This window comes from Mirounga leonina, unplaced genomic scaffold, assembly GCF_011800145.1.
Source record: "Mirounga leonina isolate KUSES-001 unplaced genomic scaffold, KU_Mleo_1.0 Mir_53, whole genome shotgun sequence".
Taxonomy (NCBI): domain Eukaryota; kingdom Metazoa; phylum Chordata; class Mammalia; order Carnivora; family Phocidae; genus Mirounga; species Mirounga leonina.
In genome coordinates, this window is record NW_023270807.1 from 54,632,152 (window position 1) to 54,657,661 (window position 25,510).

General features: G+C 34.3%; 1 protein-coding gene across 1 annotated transcript in view; it reads left to right on the forward strand.

The window, feature by feature from the left end:
• The window catches only part of LOC118001450, a 469,207-nt gene that overhangs the window by 358,107 nt on the left and 85,590 nt on the right, over positions 1-25,510 (forward strand). The window contains exons 7-8 of the mRNA XM_034991563.1: positions 18,719-18,800; positions 25,042-25,184. Of these exons, the coding sequence (XP_034847454.1) occupies positions 18,719-18,800; positions 25,042-25,184 (225 nt within the window). The remainder of the gene's footprint in view (positions 1-18,718; positions 18,801-25,041; positions 25,185-25,510) is intronic.

A 25,510-nucleotide genomic window follows, 5' to 3' on the forward strand; every position in this document is an offset into this window, starting at 1 on the left:
TTTTGGCCATGTCTTCTCATTTGTTTTTAAAGGCTGCTTTCCCCTTCCCTTAAATACTGGCATTCCTCACTCTTTGATCCTATTTCCTCTCCTGTGTCACTGTGCATTCTCTACTTAGAATCATCTTCCAATGTCATCCATATGCTGAGGACTTCCTAGTCTGTGTATCAGTACCAGACCTCTCTCCTGAATTCCAGTTCCACTTCCCCAGTGATCTATTGGACATCTCCAATTGGGTGGAAATATATTTTGGTGACAGGTGTGAGGGAAGAAACCATTTCATTTCTCAAATGGCAAGCTAGTCATTCCTACCTAGTTATTCTGTTAGATATATACAAATGAAGGCATACATGTCTTGTCTAAGGCAACATCCACAGCAATAGCTCACTACCTAACCAAGTAGATTTTTAATCAGTACTGGTAAATGAATGGCTGAATGAATCAGTGAGAGAATCATCAAATTCAGACACTTTTCCACCATAAATAAGTTTTCCACAGCAATTACCCTTGTCAAAACCACCATCATTTCCCACCTGGGATACAGCAGTAGAATTCCAGGTGCTCTCTCTTACAACCATCTTGCTTTTAGAAAACTTTCATAAAGCAACACATGTTTTATAGAGCAGCCAAAGCTAGCCTCCTAAAACAAATCTGATCAGATCGTTCTCTTGTTTAATATATTTCAATAGACTTCCACTGTTCCTGAGCTTGTTCTATAGGAGCTCTACAATCTGTCTCCTGCTTTCTTATTTATGATATTTCTTCATCACTTTTTATGCTACCAATACCCTGGATATGTTGCTTTAAATGTGCTATACTCTACCACATAGTCACTATTTCCCCCCTGGCTTATTGTCTCCAAATGTTGTCATGAAGTTACTTTCTCCAGATACCTTTCTGATTTTTTGTTGTTGTTGTTTTTTGGTCAAGTTATCTTTCCTTTAGCTTCCAAAGATGCTTGGTAATGACTTTTTATAATATTTATTGTTACAGATTTTCATGCTATCTTGTTTAATTATACATCTTCTTCACTAGATTCTACTCTGTGTAGAACAGGGTCAGGATGATCTTGTCTATGGTTAGGTTCCCAGAGGCTAGTACAGTGCCTGGCACTTCATAGGTGTCCACTTGTTGGATGCATGAACAGAGCTACAATAGCATGTTCACAGATTGCCCTTCCTGTTTCCATTGGATTGTGCTATTCATCAAGAGTTGATACAATTTAATGCATGACAAAGAAAATCAAACACCACTAAAATCATTCTGTTTTGAAGTACAGTAATATGTTTGCAGACCAGAAGGTTAATTAAAAATGAGTGACTTATGTAAAGAAATACAACAATTGGATTCACAGAACTGCAGCCTATAGTCTATTAACTCTAGTATTTGTAATGTAGTGTGGTAAATAATATGTCTAAAAAGAGTTAGGAACAATATTTAAATAGATTTAGTATTATTTCAAGATTAGTTGGGGAATCAATTAAATAGGAAGTTGAAAGAAAAAGACAAGTATACCTTATATAAAGCATTCAGAATTCAGAATATAGAACTAACATTTTAGTTTATATGTTTAACTTAATTGTCTTATTCACTCCCACATGAGCCCTGTGAGGTTTATGACATATTGACATATGAAAAAAAATGATACCCAGAAATGTTAACCTGTGCAAGGTAAAGGAGTTACTAAGTGTCAGGGTTGGGCCTCAAACCTAAATCTTCTAACTCCTCACCCCATGTTTTATGCACTAGGCTAGAGTATCTTGTAACTCACTTTACATAATTTTCTGGTCCATTTGCTCACTTGCTTCAGTAAATGTGCTCTTCCATTAGTTCACATACCACTACATTTTGCCTTCTTTGTATCTCTATTTTAGCCCAGAGCAAACAATTCATTTCAAAAAACAAGGTTTCCATAAAATGTTAGGAAAGTAAGGGAAGAATGACCTGTAAGGACCCAACCATCTTCCTCCAGAAATGATAGGCAAATGAGTTGTATAGAAGAGTCAGTCTTTCTGTTTTAATTAAGGGAAGATTGAGAAGTTATTCTAAATGCGTACGTGTATTAACTTATGTAATCCTTATAATAACCCTATGAAGTAGGTACTATTACTACCCCCCCATTTTACAGATGAAGAAACTGAGGCACAGAAAGGTTCAGAACTTGCTTGAGGTGGTAAGTGGTAAATGTATAGATGGGATTTGAATCTAGACCATTAGTTTGCAGAGACCACTTTTAACCACTATGGCAACCTGTTTCTCAATAAGCATTTTTTCTTGACTGCCTTAGATCTCTTAAATTCATTTATTCAACAAACATTTATCCAACACCTAACATTGGTCATGCACTGGAGGGGAAAATCAGTTATGGTTCTTGCTCTTATGAAACTTTATTAGCTTATTTCTACTGATACCGAATATCCTGTGGAATGTAGTTTTGTTTTTGTTTTATTTTTTTTCCCTCATCCTCAATGGATGTCTGATGGCGGTCCAACTATATGATGAAAAACTGATGTTTGAAAAGTTGTTGTAGTGTAACAGGCAAAATCACATAAAGTTCCTTTTAATGGAAAAAAAGAGATTGCATAGATTTGGTGTGCATTTTCTTTGTAAGTGTGGGCATGAGCGACTGAGATTGCAGGCAATACGAGTGTAAAGGAAGAAGATGGACAAACATGGGAAGTGTGTGAGTATATGTGTGTGCACGTGTGTGTGCCTGCTTGTGTGGTATTAGTACAGAGGCTAAAAGGATAGAAAGAGAAATTCAATTGCTTATTATAGAATTACCAGTATTGTAAAGATGAAAAAACGAGAGGCTGACAATTGGGGAGGAGATAATTGCTGGTCCAAAATGCAGAAGAGGGAAAGAGTTTTTAAGGGCTTGGATAAAGGGCCACATAATAATATTTGAAAGTTATAACAATCCTATGTAAGTAATTTTTATGCAGAATAATAGTGGTTAGAAAGGAAAAAATCTAGGGAACGTTTATCATTAAAATATTCCTTAAATAGCTAAAGCATTAGACATTAGTGATTTTTACTTTCTTTATTCTCTGTTTTTCCACATCCTAGCCACTCTAACCGCTTCCTTTCTCCACAACATCTCCTCGACCCCCACTTAGTGTATTGTAGTGTAACTTCTTTAAAGGAAGTGAGGCCTACCAGAATAGGCCAATAGGACATACTGCAGGACCTTTGTCCAAAGCATCTGCCCCATCTGATGTTTTGTGGGTCCGACTACCTCTGTCCTGAGCAACTGTATCTAGCATGAACATCACATAAATTCCTAGGCAGTTCAATATTGGAAAAATGTGAGAAAATTGGAGTCACTTCAGAAAAGAGTAACAACTGAAAAGAAACTGGGGGAAGGGGATGATTTATGAGGAGGTGATAAATTAAATATATACTGTGCATCATCCTAGACATATAAAACAAAACTCTACAGTAAGAATATGTTAAGTAAAAAATCTAGTAATTTCAATGAAATTTTTACTTACATTCCAGCTGAGATGATATTAAACTTGTTTAAATTTTGATGGTTGATTAGAAATTACAAATTGATGATGATTGCTCATCACCATTGAAAACTGATAATAAATAATAGTCATTATTTCAAATTCCTAGTAATTTTGTAAAACTAGTAGTTTCTAGATGCTGTGACCCAGATTGTTTTATTTCTATGAAGAAATGTTTATATTCAATATTGATTAGCTGAGCTCAAAAGTTAATGAAAAATAGGCAAAATTACTGAGATTACTTTGTTCAGTGTCTAGCACATATTAAGCTCTTACTAATGCTTTTTTAAATAGAGGAATACCAAGAAAGCACATTGGCAAAAATTCTGTATGCCTGTAATCTGAAGGATGTAGTAGCAAGATGAAAGCTGAAAATTTATAATTTTCAACATTCACCCATCTTATGGAGGACTCAAAGTATGAAAGCAGAGCTCCAAAGGAATTGGGAAATAGCCATTGTTCTTTTTTTTTTCTTTTTTTCTTTTTTTCTTTTATTATGTTATGTTAGTCACCATACAATACATCATTAGTTTTTGATGTGGTGATCCATGATCCATTGTTTTCGTATAACACCCAGTGCTCCATGCAGTACGTGCCCTCCTTAATACCCATCACCGGGCTAACCAATCCTCCCTCCACCCTCCCCTCTAAAACCCTGTTTTGTTTCTCAGAGTCCATAGTCTCTCATGGATCATCTCTCCCTCTGAATTCCCCCCACTTCATTTTTCCCTTCCTTCTCCTAATGTCCTCCATGCTATTCCCCCATTTCTCTGCTTGACTTATTTCACTTACCATAATCTCCTCCAGTCCCATCCATGTTGATGTAAAAGTTGGGTATTCATCCTTTCTGATGGCTGAGTAATATTCCATTGTCTATATGGACCGCATCTTCTTTATCCATTCATCTGTTGAAGGGCGTCTCGGCTCTTTCCACAGTTTGGCTATTGCGGACATTGCTGCTATGAACACTGGGGTGCATATGACTCTTCTTTTCACTACAACTGTGTCTTTGGGGTAAATACCCAGGAGTGCAATTGCTGGGTCATAGGGTAGCTCTATTTTTAATTTTTTGAGGCACCTCCACACTGTTTTCCAAAGTGGCTGTACCAACTTGCATTCCCACCAGCAGTGTAAGAGAGTTCCCCTTTCTCCACAACCTCTCCAACATTTGTGGTGTCTTTCCCTGTCCATTTTTGCCATTCTAACTGGTGTAAGGTGGTATCTCAATGTGGTTTTGATTTGGATTTCCCTGATGGCTAATGATGATGAATACTTTTTCATGTGTCTGTTAGCCATTTGTGTGTCTTCTTCAGAGAAGTGTCTTTTCATATCTTTCATATCTTCTTTCATATCTTTTTTGACTTGATTACTTGTTTTTGGGGTGTTGAGTTTGAGAAGTTCTTTATAGATCTTGGATACCAGCCCTTTATCTGTAGTGTCATTTGCAAATATCTTCTCCCATTCTGTGGGTTGCCTCTTTGTTTTGTTGACTGTTTCCTTTGCTGTGCAGAAGCTTTTTATCTTGATGAAGCCCCAAAAGTTCATTTTTGCTTTTGTTTCACTAGGCTTTGGAGATGTATCTTGAAAGAAGTTGCATTGGCCATTGTTCTTTTAATGTAAATATTGATGGAGGAATTATTAAAAGAAATGGAGAGATGTGACTAATGATATATGTATTTATATTAGAATAATATGTTATTGAATTCTGTAATTCATTGTTAAAACTGGGAATTTCACATCATAGTTGGCAATTTCAAGTATGGCATATTCGTATAGAAGATAATATAAAATATCTTATCTTAAAAATCTCTTTATAGTATTTATAGTACTATTTATAGTATTTGTTGCAACCTAGATTTTGATCAGAAATCTATCCCATACTTTTTGAATTCCAATTTGGCTTCAGAGCCCAACAAGGTATGATTAATGGAGATTTTTGTAGATATAGGTTATATTAATTGATTTATTAGTTATAAATGAATAAGTATATTTATTAGTTCATTGCACACATTTGTTGAGCTTCTGTTATGTGCCAGGCTCAGTTAAGAGAGAATCAGGTTCTTTAAATTGTCACATGCTCAGCCTTTCACAGGAGACCAAATCTTTAGCAACCACCATTTCATTTTTACTTTTAATTATTCCATCCTTCTGGACTTTATTTTGATTTAAGTTGTGAGAATATGATGTTCTAAGCCTCGTTTTTGTCTAAGTCATAATAGTCATTAATTAATCCCCAGTTTCTGTTGCATCTTTTATCTTTTGCTAGGTACTTATATATTCTAAGGCCTTTTTCTAGTGTTGTTTCTTTGTCCATTGAATGACTTGTTGATCCTATCACCAGTTTTAATTATTGTAGTTTTTTTATATATTTTAATATCTGAAAGGGCAACTTCTCTCTTTCACTTATTCCCCCCCCACCCCAAATTTGTTAGCTTTCAAACTTGTGCATTTGTCACAATTTAATTTCATCTGTCAGGTAATAAAATTATGTTTCTAATATTTTTTTAAATCTGAAATTGTTTCAAACTCTAAGTGTGCTTAGAAGTAATTGCTATATTGATTTTGTTAAATCTTCCACAATTCAACACTTGGTGTGTCTCTTTATTCATTTTGAAGTTTTCGTTTATAAAGAAACTACAGATTTCTTTAGTGGTTTTCTTAGATAACCTATGTGTTTTGGCTATTGAAAAGAAAATTTCCCCAATTTCATCTTCTAACCAGTTAAGGATGAAGTAAAGGAAGGCTATGGGTTTTTGTTTATATTAATATTCTAGTCAATGACTGAATTATCTTATTAATTCTACACTTTTTCCTACTTTCTCGTGTGTTTTCATATTTGGTACAAACAATAGTTTTGTTCTTCTCCTCTAACAGCTATAGTACTTATTTATGTTTCATATGTAATTGGAAAGCAATGTTAGGTAATATTCAGATCAGTGTTAATAATCATGATGAGGGTTGTGATGGAGTTTAGTATAAATGTTGCTAGTGTTTCACTTTTAGAGGGGATTAAGATTAATCCCTCTTGATCCTTCTAGTTTAGGCATTGCTGGCAGTACAGTATCTATGACAACTCCTATGACAGCTTTGGTATTGTAAAGTGCAAGCAGACAGTGACAATGTATAAATGAATGTGCATGGTTGTGTTTCAATAAAACTTTATAAAACTAGCCTCCAAGTCAGATTTGGCCCCTAGGCCACAATGTGCTAATTTTTGCTATAAATACTTAATTCTAGTCTTCTGCTTTATTTAAAACCTCATATTTTCATACTATTTTTCCTTTATTGACTACATTTACTTTAATTTTGTATTTTTATATAATTACATAATTTGTATCTGCTAATCTTTAGTAGTGCAAGTAGGAATAAAATTGTCTATTGACTACTCACTGTATGATTAAAAAATTTGATTAAGTAATTCACAAATAATTACTTGTGTTCAATAAACATGAACATATGCTTAGTCTCACTAGAAGTGAAACAAATAAGCACTTCAAAAGAAGATACATATTGGGGCGCCTGGGTGGCTCAGTTGGTTAAGCGACTGCCTTCGGCTCAGGTCATGATCCTGGAGTCCCTGGATCGAGTCCCGCATCGGGCTCCCTGCTCGGCAGGGAGTCTGCTTCTCCCTCCAACCCTCCCCCCTTTCATGCTCTCTCTCTCTCTCAGTCTCTCTCTCTCAAATAAATAAATAAAAAAAAAATCTTAAAAAAAAAAAAAAAGAAGATACATATTTATATGTATATTCTTATCAAGCTGCCCAAAATGAAAAATCATTACCCAGTTATATGTGTAAATTTCTGTGTATGTGGCATGGGGAGGGAAGTTGGAGGGAACTGACTTTCTGTTGAAAGACTAAAGGAAGAATAAACATAGATTCTTTCTGGATGATAAATGGTTATACATGTCAAGGCCTTTAAAATACATACTATTTGAATACAACGATTGTTGTGGATTAATTTATTTGTAGGAATATAAGGAAATAACCAGAAGAACACAAGTATATTTAAAGAAATGTTCATGATAGCATCATTTGTAATAGTAAAATAATAATCACACCTGGGAATAAATTTAATTTCAAACAATTTGGAATTAAGTGTGGGGGGACTTCTTTTTCTTATAATGATGGGTTGGTAATACAGAACAATTACCCTAAAAAGACAATTTAAAAAAATGGAAGAAATGCAAAACATCTTCTTAAATGGATCATGTAATTAATAAGATAGTAAGGAAACACCAGACCAAGAACAGAAAGAGCATTTGAGTTGAAAGAGATATGTCCCACTTGATCTTTGGCTATATAGTAAGCAGCTAAGTTGTAAAGCTTGAATTTTGGTAGAGTATGAAGCAGAGATTAAAGTTCAGCCCCTCTCAAAGGGAAGTACACCTGTTCTAACCTGGATCCCTGAAAGGTGGCTCTCTGGAATAGGGAACATGAAATATACTCTGAGTGGTCATCTACATGGTCCACCAAACTTCAAGCCTTGGTCTTAGATGGCTACCACCCTTACATGGTTGGCAGAATGAAGTGAAGTTTCTCTCTGAAGGAATATATCATTTCCTAGATCTGAAATTATTTCCAAAAGTATTTTTTCAAATAAACATTTAATGAACAACCAAAGGTAATAAAGTTTACAGTGGGTCTAGATAATATCAGCCAACAATCAGCAGAAACAACACATAGCAGACACAGATGGCTGGCACTCTGGATATTAGAAATATAAAACAATTTGTATTTTCCGTGTTAGTGGAGGTAAAGGCTAAGCTTAAAAATTTCAGTAAAATCTGAAAACTATAAAACATGATATGAAAATTAGGCAAAAGGCCCAACTTGAAATCATAACTAAAATCTAAGATAACATTGAGAACTCAAAGGAGGGTTTACAAGCAAATTATGTATGTTTGATATATTCTGAACTGCAATGTAGGTCATTAGAAACTATCCCGAATGAAATATAGAGAATATATTTTTTTGACATATAATGTATTATTTGTTTCAGAGGTACAGGTCTGTGATTCATCAGTCTTAACACAATTCACATCGCTCACCATAGCACATACCCTCCCCAATGTCTATCACCCAGCCACCCCATCCCTCCCACCCCCCACCACTCCAGCAACCCTCAGTTTGTTTCCTGAGGTTAAGAATTCCTCATATCAGTAAGATCATATGATACATGTCTTTCTCTGATTGACTTACTTCGCTCAGCATAATACCCTCCAGTTCCATCCGCGTCATTGCAAATGGCAAGATTTCATTCCTTTTGATGGCTGCATAATATTCCATTTTATATATCTACACATTTAATGCTATCCCTATCAAAATACCGTTAACTTTTTTCAAAGAAATGGAACAAATAATCCTACAATTTGTATGGAACCAGAAAAGACCCCAAATAGCCAGGGGAATGTTGAAAAAGAAAAGCAAAGCTGGTGGCATCACAATTCCGGACTTCAAGCTCTATTACAAAGCTGTCATCATCAAGACAGTGTGTTACTGGCACAAAAACAGACACATAGATCAATGGAACTGAATAGAGAGCCCAGAAATGGACCCTCAACTCTATGGTCAACTAATCTTCGACAAAGCAGGAAAGAATGTCCAATGGAAAAAAGACAGTCTCTTCAACAAATGGTGTTGGGAAAATTGGACAGCCACATGCAGAAGAATGAAACTGGACCATTTACTTACACCACACACAAAAATAGACTCAAAATGGTTGAAGGACCTAAATGTGAGACAGGAATCCATCAACATCCTAAAGGAGAACACAGGCAGCAACCTCTTTGACATCAGCTGCAGCAAATTCTTCCTAGAAACATTGCCAAAACAAGGGAAGCAAGGGCAAAAATGAACTATTGGGACTTCATCAAGATAAAAAGCTTTTGCACAGCAAAAGAAACAGTCAACAAAACCAAAAGACACTGACAGAATGGCAGAAGATATTTGCAAATGATATATCAGATAAAGGGCTAGTATCCAAAATCTATAAAGAACTTATCGAACTCAACACCCAAAAAAACAAATGATCCAATGAAGAAATGGGCAGAAGACATGAACAGATATTTTTCCAAAGAAGACATCCAAATGGCCACAGACACATGAAAAATTGCTCAACATCGCTTGGCATCAGGGAAATCCAAATCATAACCTCAATGAGATACCGCCTCACACCAGTCAGAATGGCTAAAATTAACAAGTCAGGAAACGACAGATGTTGGTGGGATGGGGAGAAAGGGGAACCCTCCTACACTGTTGGTGGGAATGCAAGCTGGTGCAGCCACTCTGGAAAACAGTATGGAGGTTCCTCCAAAAGTTGAAAATAGAGCTACCATACAACCCAGCAATTGCAAAGACATTTTTGAATCAACAATGGCTGAAAATTTCTAAAAACTGCTGAAACACATTGATCCATTGATTTAAGTACCTCAAGAAGCCAAAAGCAAGATAGATAAATTTTAAAAGGTCTACACTTAGACATATAATAGTGAAACTGAGGAAAGATTAGCAATATGGGATGGGTTAATCTTACTATAGGCTTCTGTTCAGCATATGAAGTTGATAATGTAGATACACAGTTATTATTCTAGAAAATTTTCATATTAAGTGGAAGACAACCATAATACACGGATAATGATACCTTTTAATGAATATGTAAATAGGAGAATATCTTGAAAATACAAAAAAGTTCAAAATAGTAATTTCTAGATGGTGAAAACTTGGGAGCTCTAAGCTTGTTAATAATTTTTTATATTGAGACATATTTTATTATTTTTCAATAATAATTATATTATCTCAGTGTAATTTAAAATCAAGGTCAAAACACAATACCCAGTGTTGGTGAGAAAATAGTAAAATAGATACTTGCTTACTTGCTGGTGGGATTATACCTTGAAACAAATCAGTAATGGGAAATTAGATTGTATGCATCAAAAACTGTAAAAGTGGTGATGCCCATTGGTCTGATGATTTAATGTCTAGTTATTTATCCTAAGGAAATAGAGATTCGCAGGAAGATTTTATGTAGTACACATAGATGCTTGATAGACAAATCCTTTGTCTAGAACACTCTCCTTTGTTGGGCCTCCTTCAGGTCTCAGTGGAAATATCTCTTACTCAGCATGATTTTGCTTCAATATCCAGTAGTGGTTTATAGTCCCACCTAGTCCCTCCCATGTACACTGTATCACAGTTATGATTAAGTGGGTTTTTTATTATTATCTGCATATTTGCTGTCTCTTACTCTACATATATTGTAAGCTTTTGGAGACAGGGACTATATGTTCATTCTTGTCTCTGCCCCCTATTCTGAAGCACTGTTTCTAGTTCGTTATAGGTAATCACTAAATTTTTAATAAATTAATAAAAATGCTTCTTTTAGATTTAATTTCAATAAAAAATATATACCTAATAAAAGTCAAAATTTCTTAATTTTTAAATGTGTTATGCTGTATTCATCTACTGAATGCCACAGTTATTAAAAATTGGTATTTTCTAAAAATGTTTAGTGACTTCTAAAGATTTGTATTATATATTATTATGGAAAAGAACATCTATGAAAGTATATTTACATGATAAACTCACCTTTAAAAATCTCACAGACTAGGGGTGCCTGGGTAGCTCAGTTGGTTGAGCATCAGACTCTTGGTTTTAGCTCGGGTCATGATCTCAGAGTCATGGGATCCAGCCCCACATGGGGCTCTGTGCTCAGCATGGAGTCAGCTTGGCCCTCTCCTTCCCCCTTTACCTCTCCCCCCGCTTGCTTGCTCACTCCTGTGCTCTCTGTTTCTTTTCTTTCTTTCTTTCTTTCTTTTTTTTTAGATTTTATTTATTTGACAGAGAGAGACACAGCGAGAGAGGGAACACAAACAGGGGGAGTGGGAGAGGGAGAAGCAGGCTTCCCGTGGAGCAGGGAGCCCGATGCGGGGCTTAATCCGGCATCAGGACCTGAGCCGAAGGCAGTCGCTTAAGGACTGAGCCACCCAGGCACCCCTGTGCTCTCTGTTTCTAAAATAAATAAGTAAAATCTTTTTTAAAAATCTCACAGATTAAAAAAATCTACATACCAAATATATTATCTTTCCTTTTTACCTATATGAAAATGTGTGTATGTGTGTTTGTGTGTATCTTAAATAGGGAGGTAGAGAGGTCAGGGAAGACCTGCTCAAAAGTGACACTGAAGATCTAAAGTTCTTGAGAGAGTGAGTTATACTGATGTCTGGGGAAAGAATGTTAGGCAGGGACATATCAAGTGTGAAATCAAGTGGGTGGTTGGCATGAATGAGAAAGAGTAAGGAGACCGGTGTGGGTGGACTGGATAGGGGGGAGTTGGAGAGAGATAATTAAAAAATCCATTAGCAGAGACTTAATTTTCTTTGTATATTTCTTCTTTCTAGTTTTGATTTTTCTTTTCTTTATATATGTTAAGGATTTTTGCCATGTTTTAAAACAGACCGTAAACTTTTTTTAAAATGTCTGTTGTTTTTAAAAATTTCTTTTTGTATATTATTTCTTTTTTCTTGTTTTCCATTTATTTTTATTTTTATTTTTTATTTTTTTTACAAGATATAGATTTTTTTACAAAATATAGATTTTTTTTTACAAAATATAGATTTTTTTTTACAAAATATAGATTTTATTTTCCATTTGTTTTTAAAAATTACCTGGATAACTTTTCAAGTGGACTTAATTTACTTGTGTTCCTTCTCTTTTAATGAAATGAATTATAGTTTATAAATCTTGCTTTGAATGGAATTTTGATTTACTCACCAAGATTTTACATTTAGTGTTCTTTTTCCTGTTGTACTAATTTTAGTTGTAGTTGTTTCTAAGTATGAGCTTTTCTTCTTATACAACAGCAATATGTTCATGGTAGAACAATGGAGGAAAATCTAGGAAGGAGAAAGAAGAAAATAAATTACAATAATCCTACCTATTACCCAGTCATTCAAGTACATGTATGGTTGTTTTCCCTTAAATTTGGGATAATAATTTATTTATAGTTTTGTAACCTGAATTTTCCTGCATTGTACTTAATAATTTTTAGACATTATAACTAATTTTTCACAAGAAATAAATCTTTGTAGTAGAAATACAAAGGACATGAAAAGACAAGAATGTAAAGTCCCCTCTTCCTGAATTCCCAGAGTTCTCCACTTGACCTAGCAAGAAAGCTGCACCAGTTTGCTGTATGTTTTTGCAGAGATATTCTATTACAAAAACTAATGTGATGTTTTCTTTATGGTCAGAATATCTGCTCAGGGTCTTGTGTCACGTGTGGCAATATTTGTGAGCCATTGTCTTTTCATTGTCCTTCTAAGTCTAATTCAGTTAGTTTTGAAGTTAGTGGAGATTCTTTTTAGACTCCGGCAATGGGTGTTGATTCTTGTTTTTAGTACTTATTTTCATTTTGCGTTTTTCTGTTTTTTCATAAAATTTTAATGATAAATTTTGAGAGCCTGAAGTAAGACTTTCATTCAAGACTTCATTTACTAGGAGAGTTTTATATTTTTCTCTTGTTTTTATTTGTTGGTTTCTGTTTTTGTTTTTGTTTCTTATTATATCACATTTTATTTTTCTACTTACGTTTACTATAAGGCACAGTACATTCTTTTTGTAAAGAGATGAGATATAAATCAATTGATAGATAAACAATATTTTACTGTGTGCTATAAAAAGATGATCACTATATGTCTATTATCAAGAAATTACAAAAACAAGTCTTAGTACAAGTGAATGCTCTATCAAATGATAAAAATATTTTTTTTTTTACTTGGAAAGATGTTTATGACATTTTTCGGAGTCAGAAAAAGAACAAGTCACATGGTACTGTGCATAATAACAGGACTTTTAATGCTGAGTTAGGATGCAGAGTTTATCTGTATATGCCCATATCTATATATGCCTGACCTAGGTATTCCCGTATCTACATATGCCCAATTTATCTATACCTGTATCTATATATGCCCATATCTATCTATGCACAGAAAAAAGTTACAATAGGAGTTTGCCAGTGATGATTTGTGGGTGTTATATCTTGTGTGAATTTAAAATCTCTCATTTATATTTCTATTGGTTCTTGAATTTTTCATGCATACATTTTATCAAAAAGTTTTATTTTCCTAAAAGAGACTTGACACATATTTTTCTGGATATAATTGTCATGTCTAGAATGCCAAAGTTTAAAACTCAGGCAACTTAACATGCAATTAAAATATTTTTCAAACTTCATTTAGATTTACCTTTAATTTCAAAACTAACATAGAGCAACACATCAAAGTTATGAATATTTTCAATACGCTATATTTTTTGTTACAGATAATGCATAGAAGTTTGAAACCAATTTTATATGTAGCATTTAACTGTAAATGGTTCATTTTATCCTAATTTCTTGTCAGTTGGTATCTTAGAAATATTTCTAAACAGGAGGCTTCCTAGGGAATGTGGAAATCATGCTTTCCCTTTTAGTGACAGTATATCTTTAAATACTAAAGTCTCTACACTAAAATAACAAAACTTTGCTATTTGTTCATAATACATATATGTTTGCTCTACTGTGCCAAGGACAGGAAAGTCACAAAGCTTCCATGTTGAAGCTGGTTATTAAATATTCAGGCTCAATTTACCAGGACCTTTATTATACTATGAGAAGTCTTCTGTAATGAAGAGCTACTTGTAACATCAAAGCACAAGAGATATTATCTCTTCCCCTCATAGCCCATGACCTAAAAGCTTTTCTTTTTATCTTTATATGAAAGAAAAACATACTTTTCAAAAAAGACTCAGCATTTGTGGACATTGTGTGCATCATGTAAAGTAGACTCTGGATATAGTCTATGATTTTTTGCCTTTGTCTAAGTGTTTTGTTTTTTCAACATTATACTTTATGTTATTTTTTAGAGAACAAATGAAAGGAATTTAATTTTAAACTAATTGTGACAGTTTTTAACTAGCAACATAAATATTTTCTCCTTTTCCTAAATAATCTAAAGATCTGAAAAAGTGACACTGGTACTTGTTGGGCCTTTCATTTATAGTCTCCGAAAATAAGAGAAACATTTTATTAGACTTCTGGGAGTTTTAGGAATCCAAATTTTGAAATCATTTTTACATTTCTAAAAATGAATATTACAACCAAATTGAATACTCATAATAGAGCTACAAATGAGGGGGAGTTTTATTATGCCTGTCTCCCTTTCATTTTCTATCAAATACAGAGTATTGGAGGCAAAATGAAAATAGAAAATACACAACCAGAACATAAGAAAAGGGGACATTTCTAAAGAAATTATCTAAAAATTTGCCCTTCATCTGATTTAATTGTATCCTGCAATATCATGCATGTAGAGACTTTGTTTAATTATGTTCATCCTATTTGTGTGGAGACATACAATGGCAAGAAGTTTATAAGTGCTTTTAACAATAATTTCACATGGTTGCATGAAAAAATGCTGGTATTCAATCTTGCACTTGTGTAAGGACTTCTGATTTTTTACATGAAAATCCTAAATTACAATATTTATTTGGTTGATTTAGAATCACTAGAAATAGAGGAAGAGTTGAGAGAAGAGATAGCTTTGGTGATTAGTGAAGCAGAAGCAAAACAAATTTGGTTCTTTGGAATCATACTCTCTTGCTTGTTAAAAAGATATTGAATTAAAGAGGGGAGTGGTATGCTCTGGCGTGTTTCAAAGTATTTGAGGTTGTTCTTGCATGAGGTCATCATCATGTTAGGGTTAGTAGGGTGAGATGCTGGTGCCAGAGAGGGTGGGCTACTGTTACATGCTTCATTCAGAAAAGCATTGGGATTGCTAGACTATGTATACCATGCAGGGTCTCTCCTCTTTAGGAATCCCAGCCAAATAGAGGAATAAAGTTTCTTTTTTCTCTCCTAACTATCCAGTGTTCAATTCATCTCTATTCTTATATTTACCAATTTAAAAATATTATTTGATTAACCACTATGTGTTGAGACACTATGCTGTGTATACAATAAAATGAAAGGAATTTAATTTTAAACTAATTGTGACAGTTTTTAACTAGCAACATATATATTTTCTCCTTTTTCTAAATAATCTGAAGATCTGAAAAAGTGACACTGGTACTTGTTGGGCCTTTCATTTATAGTCTCCGAAAATAAGAGAAACATTTTATTAGACTTCTGGGAGTTTTAGGAATCCAAATTTTGAAATCATTTTTACATTTCTACCAAATAGAGGAATAAAGTTTCTTTTTTTCCTACCATTAAATAGCTTACACTCTTTAGCTTGGGTTATAGATAGTGAAATGTAAGGTTTTTAGGCTTATTGCACCTGAAAGGACAAAGCACTTTTCTTACTATGAGTTTCCCTGATGATTTTTGCTTAAAAATTACATTGTCAGCCAGTGATGTGCCGTTTCTCAGGACATTAAACCCGGTGGCCCACCAGAGGTGGGCTAGAACCTGCTGTGCCCACTGTGGGTGCTGTGCTAAAGTGGTAGAGGGGCTCAGACCCTCCTGGGTCCCAGTTTGTTCATCTTCAAAAGGAATTGGACTGAAAAATCACTAAGCTTAGTTTTAACCTTTAAATGCTCTTAAATCCATGTTCATCCAGTAAAAACAAAATTCTGCATTAAGATAAATAAGCAAACAAATAAAAGTTCTAATCATTTTGATTGTCTTAAAGTATCTAAAAAAATTGATTAGGCCTGATACTTAATAAACCCCTCTGAAGTTCTAAAACACACCATACACACACGCCCCTACACACACACACACACACACACACTCTTGCATTTTAATGCTGCAAACCCTTTGATCTCTCTGTTGTGTGTTCACAAGCTTCACTCCAGTCTTAAAGCAGCTTGCTGTGAGCAGGGAGAGGTGATTAGGATACAATGTGTGAAAAATTAGAAGATGGAGTGTTATCACTGTTGCTATTCTGAGGAAAGCACAACCAAATGTATGTTTTGAGGGACTAGGAGACCCCTGTCCAGCAGCAAAGCTTTGGTATATAGGATGTGTGTGTGAATGCTTGCTGCGATGAGACCGCCTCTACTCCCTGAGTGATTAGTGCAGGATCAGAGTGGAAGATCGCTCATGTCTATTTGTGACTCAGTGATTTTTTGAGGACAGCTTCCCTACTACCCTGCTGCTGCCAAATATGTGTTAAAGGCATTAGAAAAGATATCCTACATGTTATGTGCCTCTGGATTAACTTTACAAAGAAAACTGATGGAATATAAAAAAGTATCAGTGAAAGAATTATAAACCAGTTATAAAACTAAGGAACTTAATTTCTAACTATTGCTCAGACTATCTAAATGTGTCTGTGTGTATTCGTATATGGTGTATATACATATTAATAGTACATATTATATACATATACCGCATATTATATATACACATATATCAATATATAATATACAGTGTATACGCACGTATATATATTAAATATTTTTAGTGCTATAGTGTTTTATATTTATATATTACATATATACACAATAGATATATACAGTATATATATATATGTATGCATTATATGTTTTACTAAATATTTTTAGAACTATAATTTTGCCACTATACTTATATAGTATCATATATGTATTTGTAGTATATGTATATATATTAATAATGTATTTATAAATATAATAAGTAAAAACATTTTAGAATATCAGAAGAATTCATAATCTAGTGGTTTATAATTCCATATGTATATATGGAATATATATAATATATATAAGGAATATATGTATATATTAAAATGGAACCTGGTTCCATTCATTCACAATGGCATTAATACAGTCAGGCAGACCATTTAATGGATTTATAGGGCAAAGAAATCCTTATATTATGAAAGCCTTCTGTTTGCTTGGATGTGCCATATTTTCAAATCCGTAAGTTATTTGATCATTGCAAAGATTGGTAAAATTTGATTTTGTTGACAAAGCTCATTCTAATTGCCAGAAAGTCTGGCTGTGATATGGTATTTACTAGGCTGTTAGATGGAACCAATGCTAAACAACATTGGTATACTGGTATATACTGTGTAGTACACAGTATTTTAATGAGTCTTTACTGAGACCTATTATAATAGAGACCCAGAAACCAATTCAGCCATTTTTTTTTAGCTGAAAGTCTTTTTTAAAGGAAGAGGGGGAAATAGGAAGGAGAGATGAACCATGAGAGACTATGGATTCTGAGAAACAAACTGAAGATTTTAGAGGGGAGGGGCATGGGGGATGGGTTAGCCCGGTGATGAGTATTAAAGAGGGCACGTACTGCATGGAGCACTGGGTGTTGTACGAAAACAATGAATCATGGATCACTGCGTCGAAAACTGATGATGTATTGTATGGTGACTAACATAACATAATAAAATAAAATTAAAACAAAAAAAATAAAGACGTTGTACAGTCTGTGTATGACAAATGTTTAATGGTTAAAAAGAAGTGTTTCTAATTGATAAGTAAAAACATTCAGAAAGAAATTTTTCATTTAAAAAAAGGTTCCTTGTTGCATTTTTCTTTTTTTAAAACTATATAAAGTTTTTGTACAAGCCTTTTTATTCTTGTGGATCCTACATTTTCTTTATTTATGGCTACCAAAAATAAACTCTATTAGTTGTCTAAGATTGTTAACTTTTAGTAGTGAAAATTCTTTCTTATTATTGCATAATAAAACTGATTGTTAAAAAGACTTTTTGTAGATTTTAACAAAGCTAATAATTTATGTGATCTTATTTCACCCTAGTTTTCGTAAGCATAAACAAATACAGCAATATCTTACATTATTTAATTAGTAAGTACTTTTTATTTTACTAGTTTGTATATATTGCTAAAACTTCAACCATACAACTTAATACCTTAACATCTAATAAAGCAAGCTTAGTCTGTGAAGGACATGTGCGTCCTGGAACAAAGTTTAAAGCACTAAATCATTCTGTGTGCCTACAATGGACAAATGATGGTGCATTTCTGTCTCTATAGATTTTAATCAGTACATTAGTCAGATCTCAAAATTATGAGAAAATTGTGACAAGTTATTGCCCTAGAGTAAATTTTAATTTATGCTGAAAAATTTTAAATGCATTCTATTTTGCATCAAAGTGTAAGTGTGAGTAAATTATGTATGATGACTTATCCTTGCTTAAAAGAAGAATATGTTGTTTGCATCTCACTAATATGCCAATGTTTAGGTAGTTATGTTTACTCCTGTTTGCCACAGGTAAACTGGATAGAACATCAGACAGCTCATTATAGAGACAAGTATGCTCCATTCCCAAAGTTGGATGACAGAACAAGTCCTGGTGAGTATTATAATTTTAGTGCTACCATACATCTTCAAGCTGTCTGGAGGTAAAATGCTTACTAAGCATTGCATTTGGGCTGTCAGAATGCTTTATGGGATGGTAATTAAAGAAACGCTGTGCTGTGGAGTTAAGCCAATATCTGATGAATTCTAGAAATCTCTTCTAGAAAGCTTTTACTTTGAATCTTAAATTTTGGAAGAAGTACATTTTATATTTATTTGCTGATCTTTCAGTAAAAGCACACTTTATAGAGTATTCACTGAAAACATTCATTTGTTTTCTTGTGATAAGTCAATGTCCAGTTCATCTAGCAGAGAACTCAACTGTCAGCACGCTGCCCTTTGAAATGCTGGTTTCCCTTCTCTCAAGTAGTATGATCAGTTCCTATTTTTAAAACAACATGGGACTCCTGGGTGACTTAACCAGTTGGTTAAGCGTCGGACTCTTGATTTCGGCTCGGGTCATGATCATAATCATTAAAAACAAAAAAATAACACAACAAAAAGCCAGACGAAAAGCTAAATACAAAGACCCAAAATGGAAGTACAGTTATCTACAGCTTTTCGAAAGTTTGTATTACTCAGCTTTGCTTTTACAAAAAAAAAAAAAAAAAACCTACATTAGTACCTGTTTTCACTAACTGAAAGAAATCCAAAGAGGATTTTTGCTTTGACAATAAGGGGCAAAGAGTGAATAGTGTTTAGCGTTTGTTTGGCAGTGAACCCTTACGGAGGCAGGGCGCAACTCAAGTAACAAGAGTGGCGCCACCTATCTCCTTCCCCTGGAACTACACTCAGCATCTCAGCATCAAGCCGCCATAGCTTTGAAGGGTGTCTGTGAGCTTCTATGCTTTATCTTGATTTATTTTGTGCATCCGTTAGCAAGACATGTCCTAAGGAAAGCCTAAGAGAGGTTATTTTTTTTTGAGGGGGGTCTGGGAATGCTCAAAATTTTTTCTGTATAAATTAATGGTAATTGCTTCTTCTCATTATGTCATTTCAGCTTAGGAAAGGTTTCATAGGAACGCTCTACTTTCGGATAGCAGGGGAAAACTGTACTAGAAAGAAGTGTATTTATTTAATTCTTGTCATTTTTCACTTTTCTCTGGAATTTAGTGCCCTAGTTAAAGAGTGAATTGCACATATACCTCAGTACGGAGTGGATACATTTTTCCTTTATACTTATTTATAGATGTTCATTTCAATAGTTATAAACTGTATGATTGGTAAAAGCATGCTATAGACCAGCACTGGGATTCAGAACCATGGGCCAAAGGCCAAAGGCCAAATTCTGCCTGCATCTCATTTTGTAAATAAAATTTTACTGGAATTCAGGCCATTTGTTAATGCATTGTCTGTAGCTGCTTTCTTGCTACTATGGCAGAGTTGAAGAGTTGTAACAGAGACCACGAAGGCCCACAAAGTCTAAATTATTTACAGTCTGTTCCTTTACAGAAAGTTTGTTGACCCCTGGACTAGTAATGGATTTGCAAATTTTTAAAGGAATACACAAGTTTTTTGTTGTTGTTGTTTGTGTGTTTTTGTAGTATGTAGTAATAAGAAAGAATAAAAAGATTTATTATTTCAGATGATTTTTATTTTCTTTCCACAGTGGAGACTATTTTGCATAATTGCCTTAAGTTTTTAAAAGTCTTAACAATTTCCTATAGAAGCTTCTCCTGCTTGGATGCAAAGCTGTGTATACTGTCAGGTGGATAGTTAGTAAGTTGGTGTCTCTTCAAAGATAACACATTTTCTAAACCATGCTGTGAGGTTTAGAAGACATAGAGGGAAAACTGGGAATAGGGTTCAGGTGAGTTAGTGGCTTCTAACCATGCAGCTATTATATGCCTGAAAACTGCACGAACTGAGGTTAGTCTGCAGGCCTTACCAACTTGTTCTTGGCGAGGCTCCCAAACTTCTAACTGTATCATGACTGCGACTTCATTCTCTATAGCAGTGTATTCCCCATGGCTGTCTCAAAGATAGTCCCTGGGCCAATTTTTTTTTTTTTTTAATCTGTTACATTTGCTTTTCTAAAAAAAAAAGTAAAAGAAACTTGTTAGGAAATACAAAGAGTATATATGCTAAGTTATTTCTAATTTTTTAATTCTTCATTTCATTGTTAAATAGTTGTATGTGTATGTATGTGTATACAGATGCACAATTAAATAAAGCTGGTAGAATCAATTTACTACTCTCCAAAATACAGCTTTTCTATAGAACATCTAGCAGAAGGATAATAAATAATGATGCAATGGCTAATATTACTATTTTCAGAAATTGAAAGGAAATCATCATCATTCAGAGCCACCTTGGCATTTTCCTATATGACATCGTATTTAGGGCTCTGAATCTCAGCTATGTGTTCCTGTGAATTTGAATCCAACAGAGAAGATGTAGCTTTCACGTAATTTTCTTCAGTTATAGGAATCATGATTGTTGCAATGGGATGTTTTAAGCCTAGGTCACTTAAATCATTTTGAAGACAACAAGTGCTCTTCAGGGATATGCAAGATGAGGAAGGCACCTGTTGGTCACTGCATCTGTGTCACCCATATAGACTTGGTACAGATCGGTGTGTTCAGGAGCCAGTAATAGAGAGGAATATGAAATGTTGCAATTTAGCAAATGTGCTAAAATGTAAGTATAAATAAAAATATTTTGAAAGGCTAACCAGTTTAGATTAACAAAATATTTAGATATTCTCTCAATTTAGTCTTGAGAAAACAGCTGAATGGGATATAAAAATGAAGATATAACTGTTTACATCGAAATATAATTGTCTGAAAAATTAATCCCTTTATTCTGAGTTAGACAAAATGAGGTGCTTTTCAGATTCAATTGATTATAATGTTAATTTATGTCAAATCTTAGAATGAAGTAACCTATTCAATTCTTACTTGCTGTTGTCTCAAGATATCAGATTCTTACATCTCTGAATTACAATGATATATAGTAGAATTTTGAGAATATAGAGCAAAGGTCAAAATTTGTGACATTGGGGCAAGTATAGCTTGCTGACCTTAGATTGAATAGAAATATTTAAAAAAATAGAAATTTTATTAAAACTTCTAACTCCCAAATTTTGATATTTGTTTTGTCTTAAAAAGTTTTTTTAAATGTAAATGTGCAGGAACTTGGTAAAAAAAAAATCAGATGGTACAGAGGGTCATAAGGAAATGTTCTTGATCTCTCATTTTTACATTTTCTTAAGTATTCTTCCATAAATACTCATGCCTATATGAATATATGAAGAAATAAACAATGAGATTATAATAAATATTTTTCTATGCCCAAGTACTTTTAATTCCTCATTTTCATAAGTTGTTTTAATAATTTGTATTACCTTATTGCTTTATGATTACTTTTATTCCACTTTCGTTGTCACTGCTTTGGTATTTTAAAATTAAATTCTTACATTTAATAGAACTTCCTTTTCTCTCCTACTTAAACTTTTTATTTCGTAAGTTTCAAATACTGTCCTTTGATAGTTGATAGGAACTGTGGTCATTGCAGTGGTAGAGGAAGGAGGGCTTCAATGTGCAAGTAGGGCAGGCTGGGAGGGTCCCAACTGTGAACACCATGCTACATTCTTCTTGGACGATATAACAGTACTTTAAGTGGCCACCCAAATGTGTCTGAATTTATTTTTCTGAAAACACAGCTAACAGCCATTCCTGGAGAAATAACGATCCTCTTCTTGACAAAAGTCTGGAAATGTTTAGCTAAATTAATGCATTTGAACCCTTCTGATCACTGAAAGAGCCAACGTGGGTGCACAATCTAGAAGTCAGGTCTTCTGACCCCATTCTGCTGTCTTTCCCACTTCTTTTTACCGGTATTGATATTGAGGGATTTGGGGGCTGATCAAGGAAACAGATATGACCATGAGGTGGCAGCAGTACACAACGAGTTTTATCGGGGCAGTGCTTTGGCAGGTTTGCATGGGGAAAGTCCCTCACGGCAGGAGACCTTCCAGAGGTAACTGATGAGGGCTACTCCCCAGAAGGGGAAGAGGGCAAACGGAAGTCCTGGGAAAGAGGGTTAAAGAGGGTGTTATGAGTCTAGATGATTTTACTCAGCAGCATAATGGCGTCTCTGGGTCAGAGAGCTCTGAAGGGCAGCAGAAACTTGCAACCTTTTATAGCCACAGAGTTTACCTTACCTATGGCTCTCAGATATTGGGTACAGTTTTGTGCATTATGCAAGGCAGGAAGGCTGTAAATGGCTAAAATTCTGCTTATTTGGACTATATTTATAAGAAGTGGATGTGTAAAAATTTGAGTTTTGTTGGTGCCAGTGGGCTTTGGAGCTAGTAGGTCCCAGCTTGCTGTGAAGTAAACAACATAGGGCCAATGTACAGAAGCCGTCTTTGGCTCACTGATGTAACAGCTAGGCTGTACTAGTTTTGTTTGTGTATGTGTGTCTTGTCATGATAACATATTCCAAATATACATATAAATATACACACCGATATAATGTGTAATATGTACACAACATCTCTATTTTGTTGACTTTATCATTTTGTCATAATGGCTCCAGGTTTTTTAAAGGAATAAATCACTAGACTTTAATTCCTCTGTGTACCCTTCCTAAAACTATTCCCCTCTTCACCTTCTTCAGAGGAGTCTTCTTTGTATGCTTAGATTCATATACTTTATATATATCATTTTAAAATAATTTATAAAGTTATTTTGGGATGACTTAAACTTTATATAAATGATAACAAAACGTACATAGCCTTCTGCCTTCTCCTTATAATTTTTTTTTTAAAGATTTTATTTATTTATTTGACAGAGAGAGACACAGCGAGAGAGGGAACACAAGCAGGGGGAGTGGGAGAGGGAGAGGCAGGCTTCCCGCTGAGCAGGGAGCCCGATGTGGGGCTCGATTCCAGGACCCTGGGATCATGACCTGAGCCGAAGGCAGATGCTTAACGACTGAACCACCCAGGTGCCCCGCTCCTTATAATTTTTGAGATTGATCCAAAGGGATCCAATTGACACTTGTAGGTAAAATAGTATTTCATTGTGTGAATATAACATGATTTTAAAAACAATTTTATACTTGAAGACATTTAAGTTGTTTCATTTTTCACTGTTTGCAAATGACATAGACAACATTTCTGGATATATCTTCTTATATAAATGTTGATACTCAGCTATTCCATTTTGATAAGCTGTTAAAAATTGGCAGATAGGGGCGCCTGGGTGGCTCAGTTGGTTAAGCGACTGCCTTCGGCTCAGGTCATGATCCTGGAGTCCCGGGATCGAGTCCCGCATGGGGCTCCCTGCTCAGCAGGGAGCCTGCTTCTCCCTCTGACCCTCCCCCCTCTCATGTGCTCTCTGTCTCTCTCATTCTCTCTGTCTCAAATAAATAAATAAATAAATCTTTAAAAAAAAAAAAAAAAAAAATTGGCAGATAATTCCCAAACACCCTATGTGCACAGTCTGGGACTTTCTCGAAATTAGATGTAATTCCTATTCTTAATAAATTTATAGTAGTTTAATCTTGTATATGTTTATAAATAAGAATGACTCTAATATATGAGAGCTTAATTTCTTCTATCATTTTACTAAACTGAAATTTATTTCTATGATAGAGTTGCTGTCAATGTTATTGCTTGATTATTTCCCCCAATATTTGGTTTTGGGAATCCTCCAAGGTGCACAGGCAGGTATGAATGACTGAGTTACAGTTTTGTCTTTAGGAGAACATTGTGTTAAAGGCCTGCCTGAATTTCTAGCACTGTCACTTGCTCGGTTAATGATTTATTAAATACATCAGAGCAATTAGAAAACTGAGTTTTAAAAACAGTGTTATTTACTACAGCTCCAGTAATTTAAATCACTCTCCTAAGAGATGTATTTTGGGAAAAGTCAAAGTGGCAGGCACATGACATGGTAAGGATAATGATCAGTGTAAGCTGATAACTTCTAATGGGAAATACATACAGAGCTTTTGAATTGCATTTCAAATCATTCATTTTTCCAGCATTTATTGTATGCAACAAATGCATAGAAAGTGGTTAGCTAAAACAGGTAGTTTAAAAATATTTTAACATTTTTATCTAAACAAATGTCAGAATTTTTTTTTGAAAGTGAAAAATGCTAAGTATAATAAAAGTGTGTATTTATGCTCTCGGCAGCCAAATGTGCTTTTTAATGGAATTTAAATAAATGGAATTTTTATGACAAAAAAAGCAACAGTAAAAGCAGTGATTATGTTTTTCATAGTTCATTTGCCATCTTTGCCCTGCAGACCTTGTGTAGAGGAAAATGAGATCCCGAGTGAAGTCTACAATGTCATTGACTCTGAAGAAGGACTCAGAGACCCATTGGTGTTTAATGACCCTTACTGGCCTATGCAATGGGAACTGGTATGATCTCCAGAAATAGATGGTTCTTTGGCAATGTTAAGAAATATTATTTTCGTCATATTTTAATGCAGTAGACAGACACTTTTATGCACTGCCTGCTTTTATCTATTGGTTTAGCAGAGAGAGACTTAGCAAACTTTTGATGAAATATTACTGCCAGCTTATTAATGAGTACTAATCCTCTTAATTTGATTACATCCTTAGGGTTTGATTTAATCTACGAAAGATACCAGTAAAAAAAAAAAAAGACATTTAAATTTGGTGTGTGTAAACAGACTCATTACATAGAAATGTTGTTGCCATTCAGGTTTGAAGTTCTTGTTCTT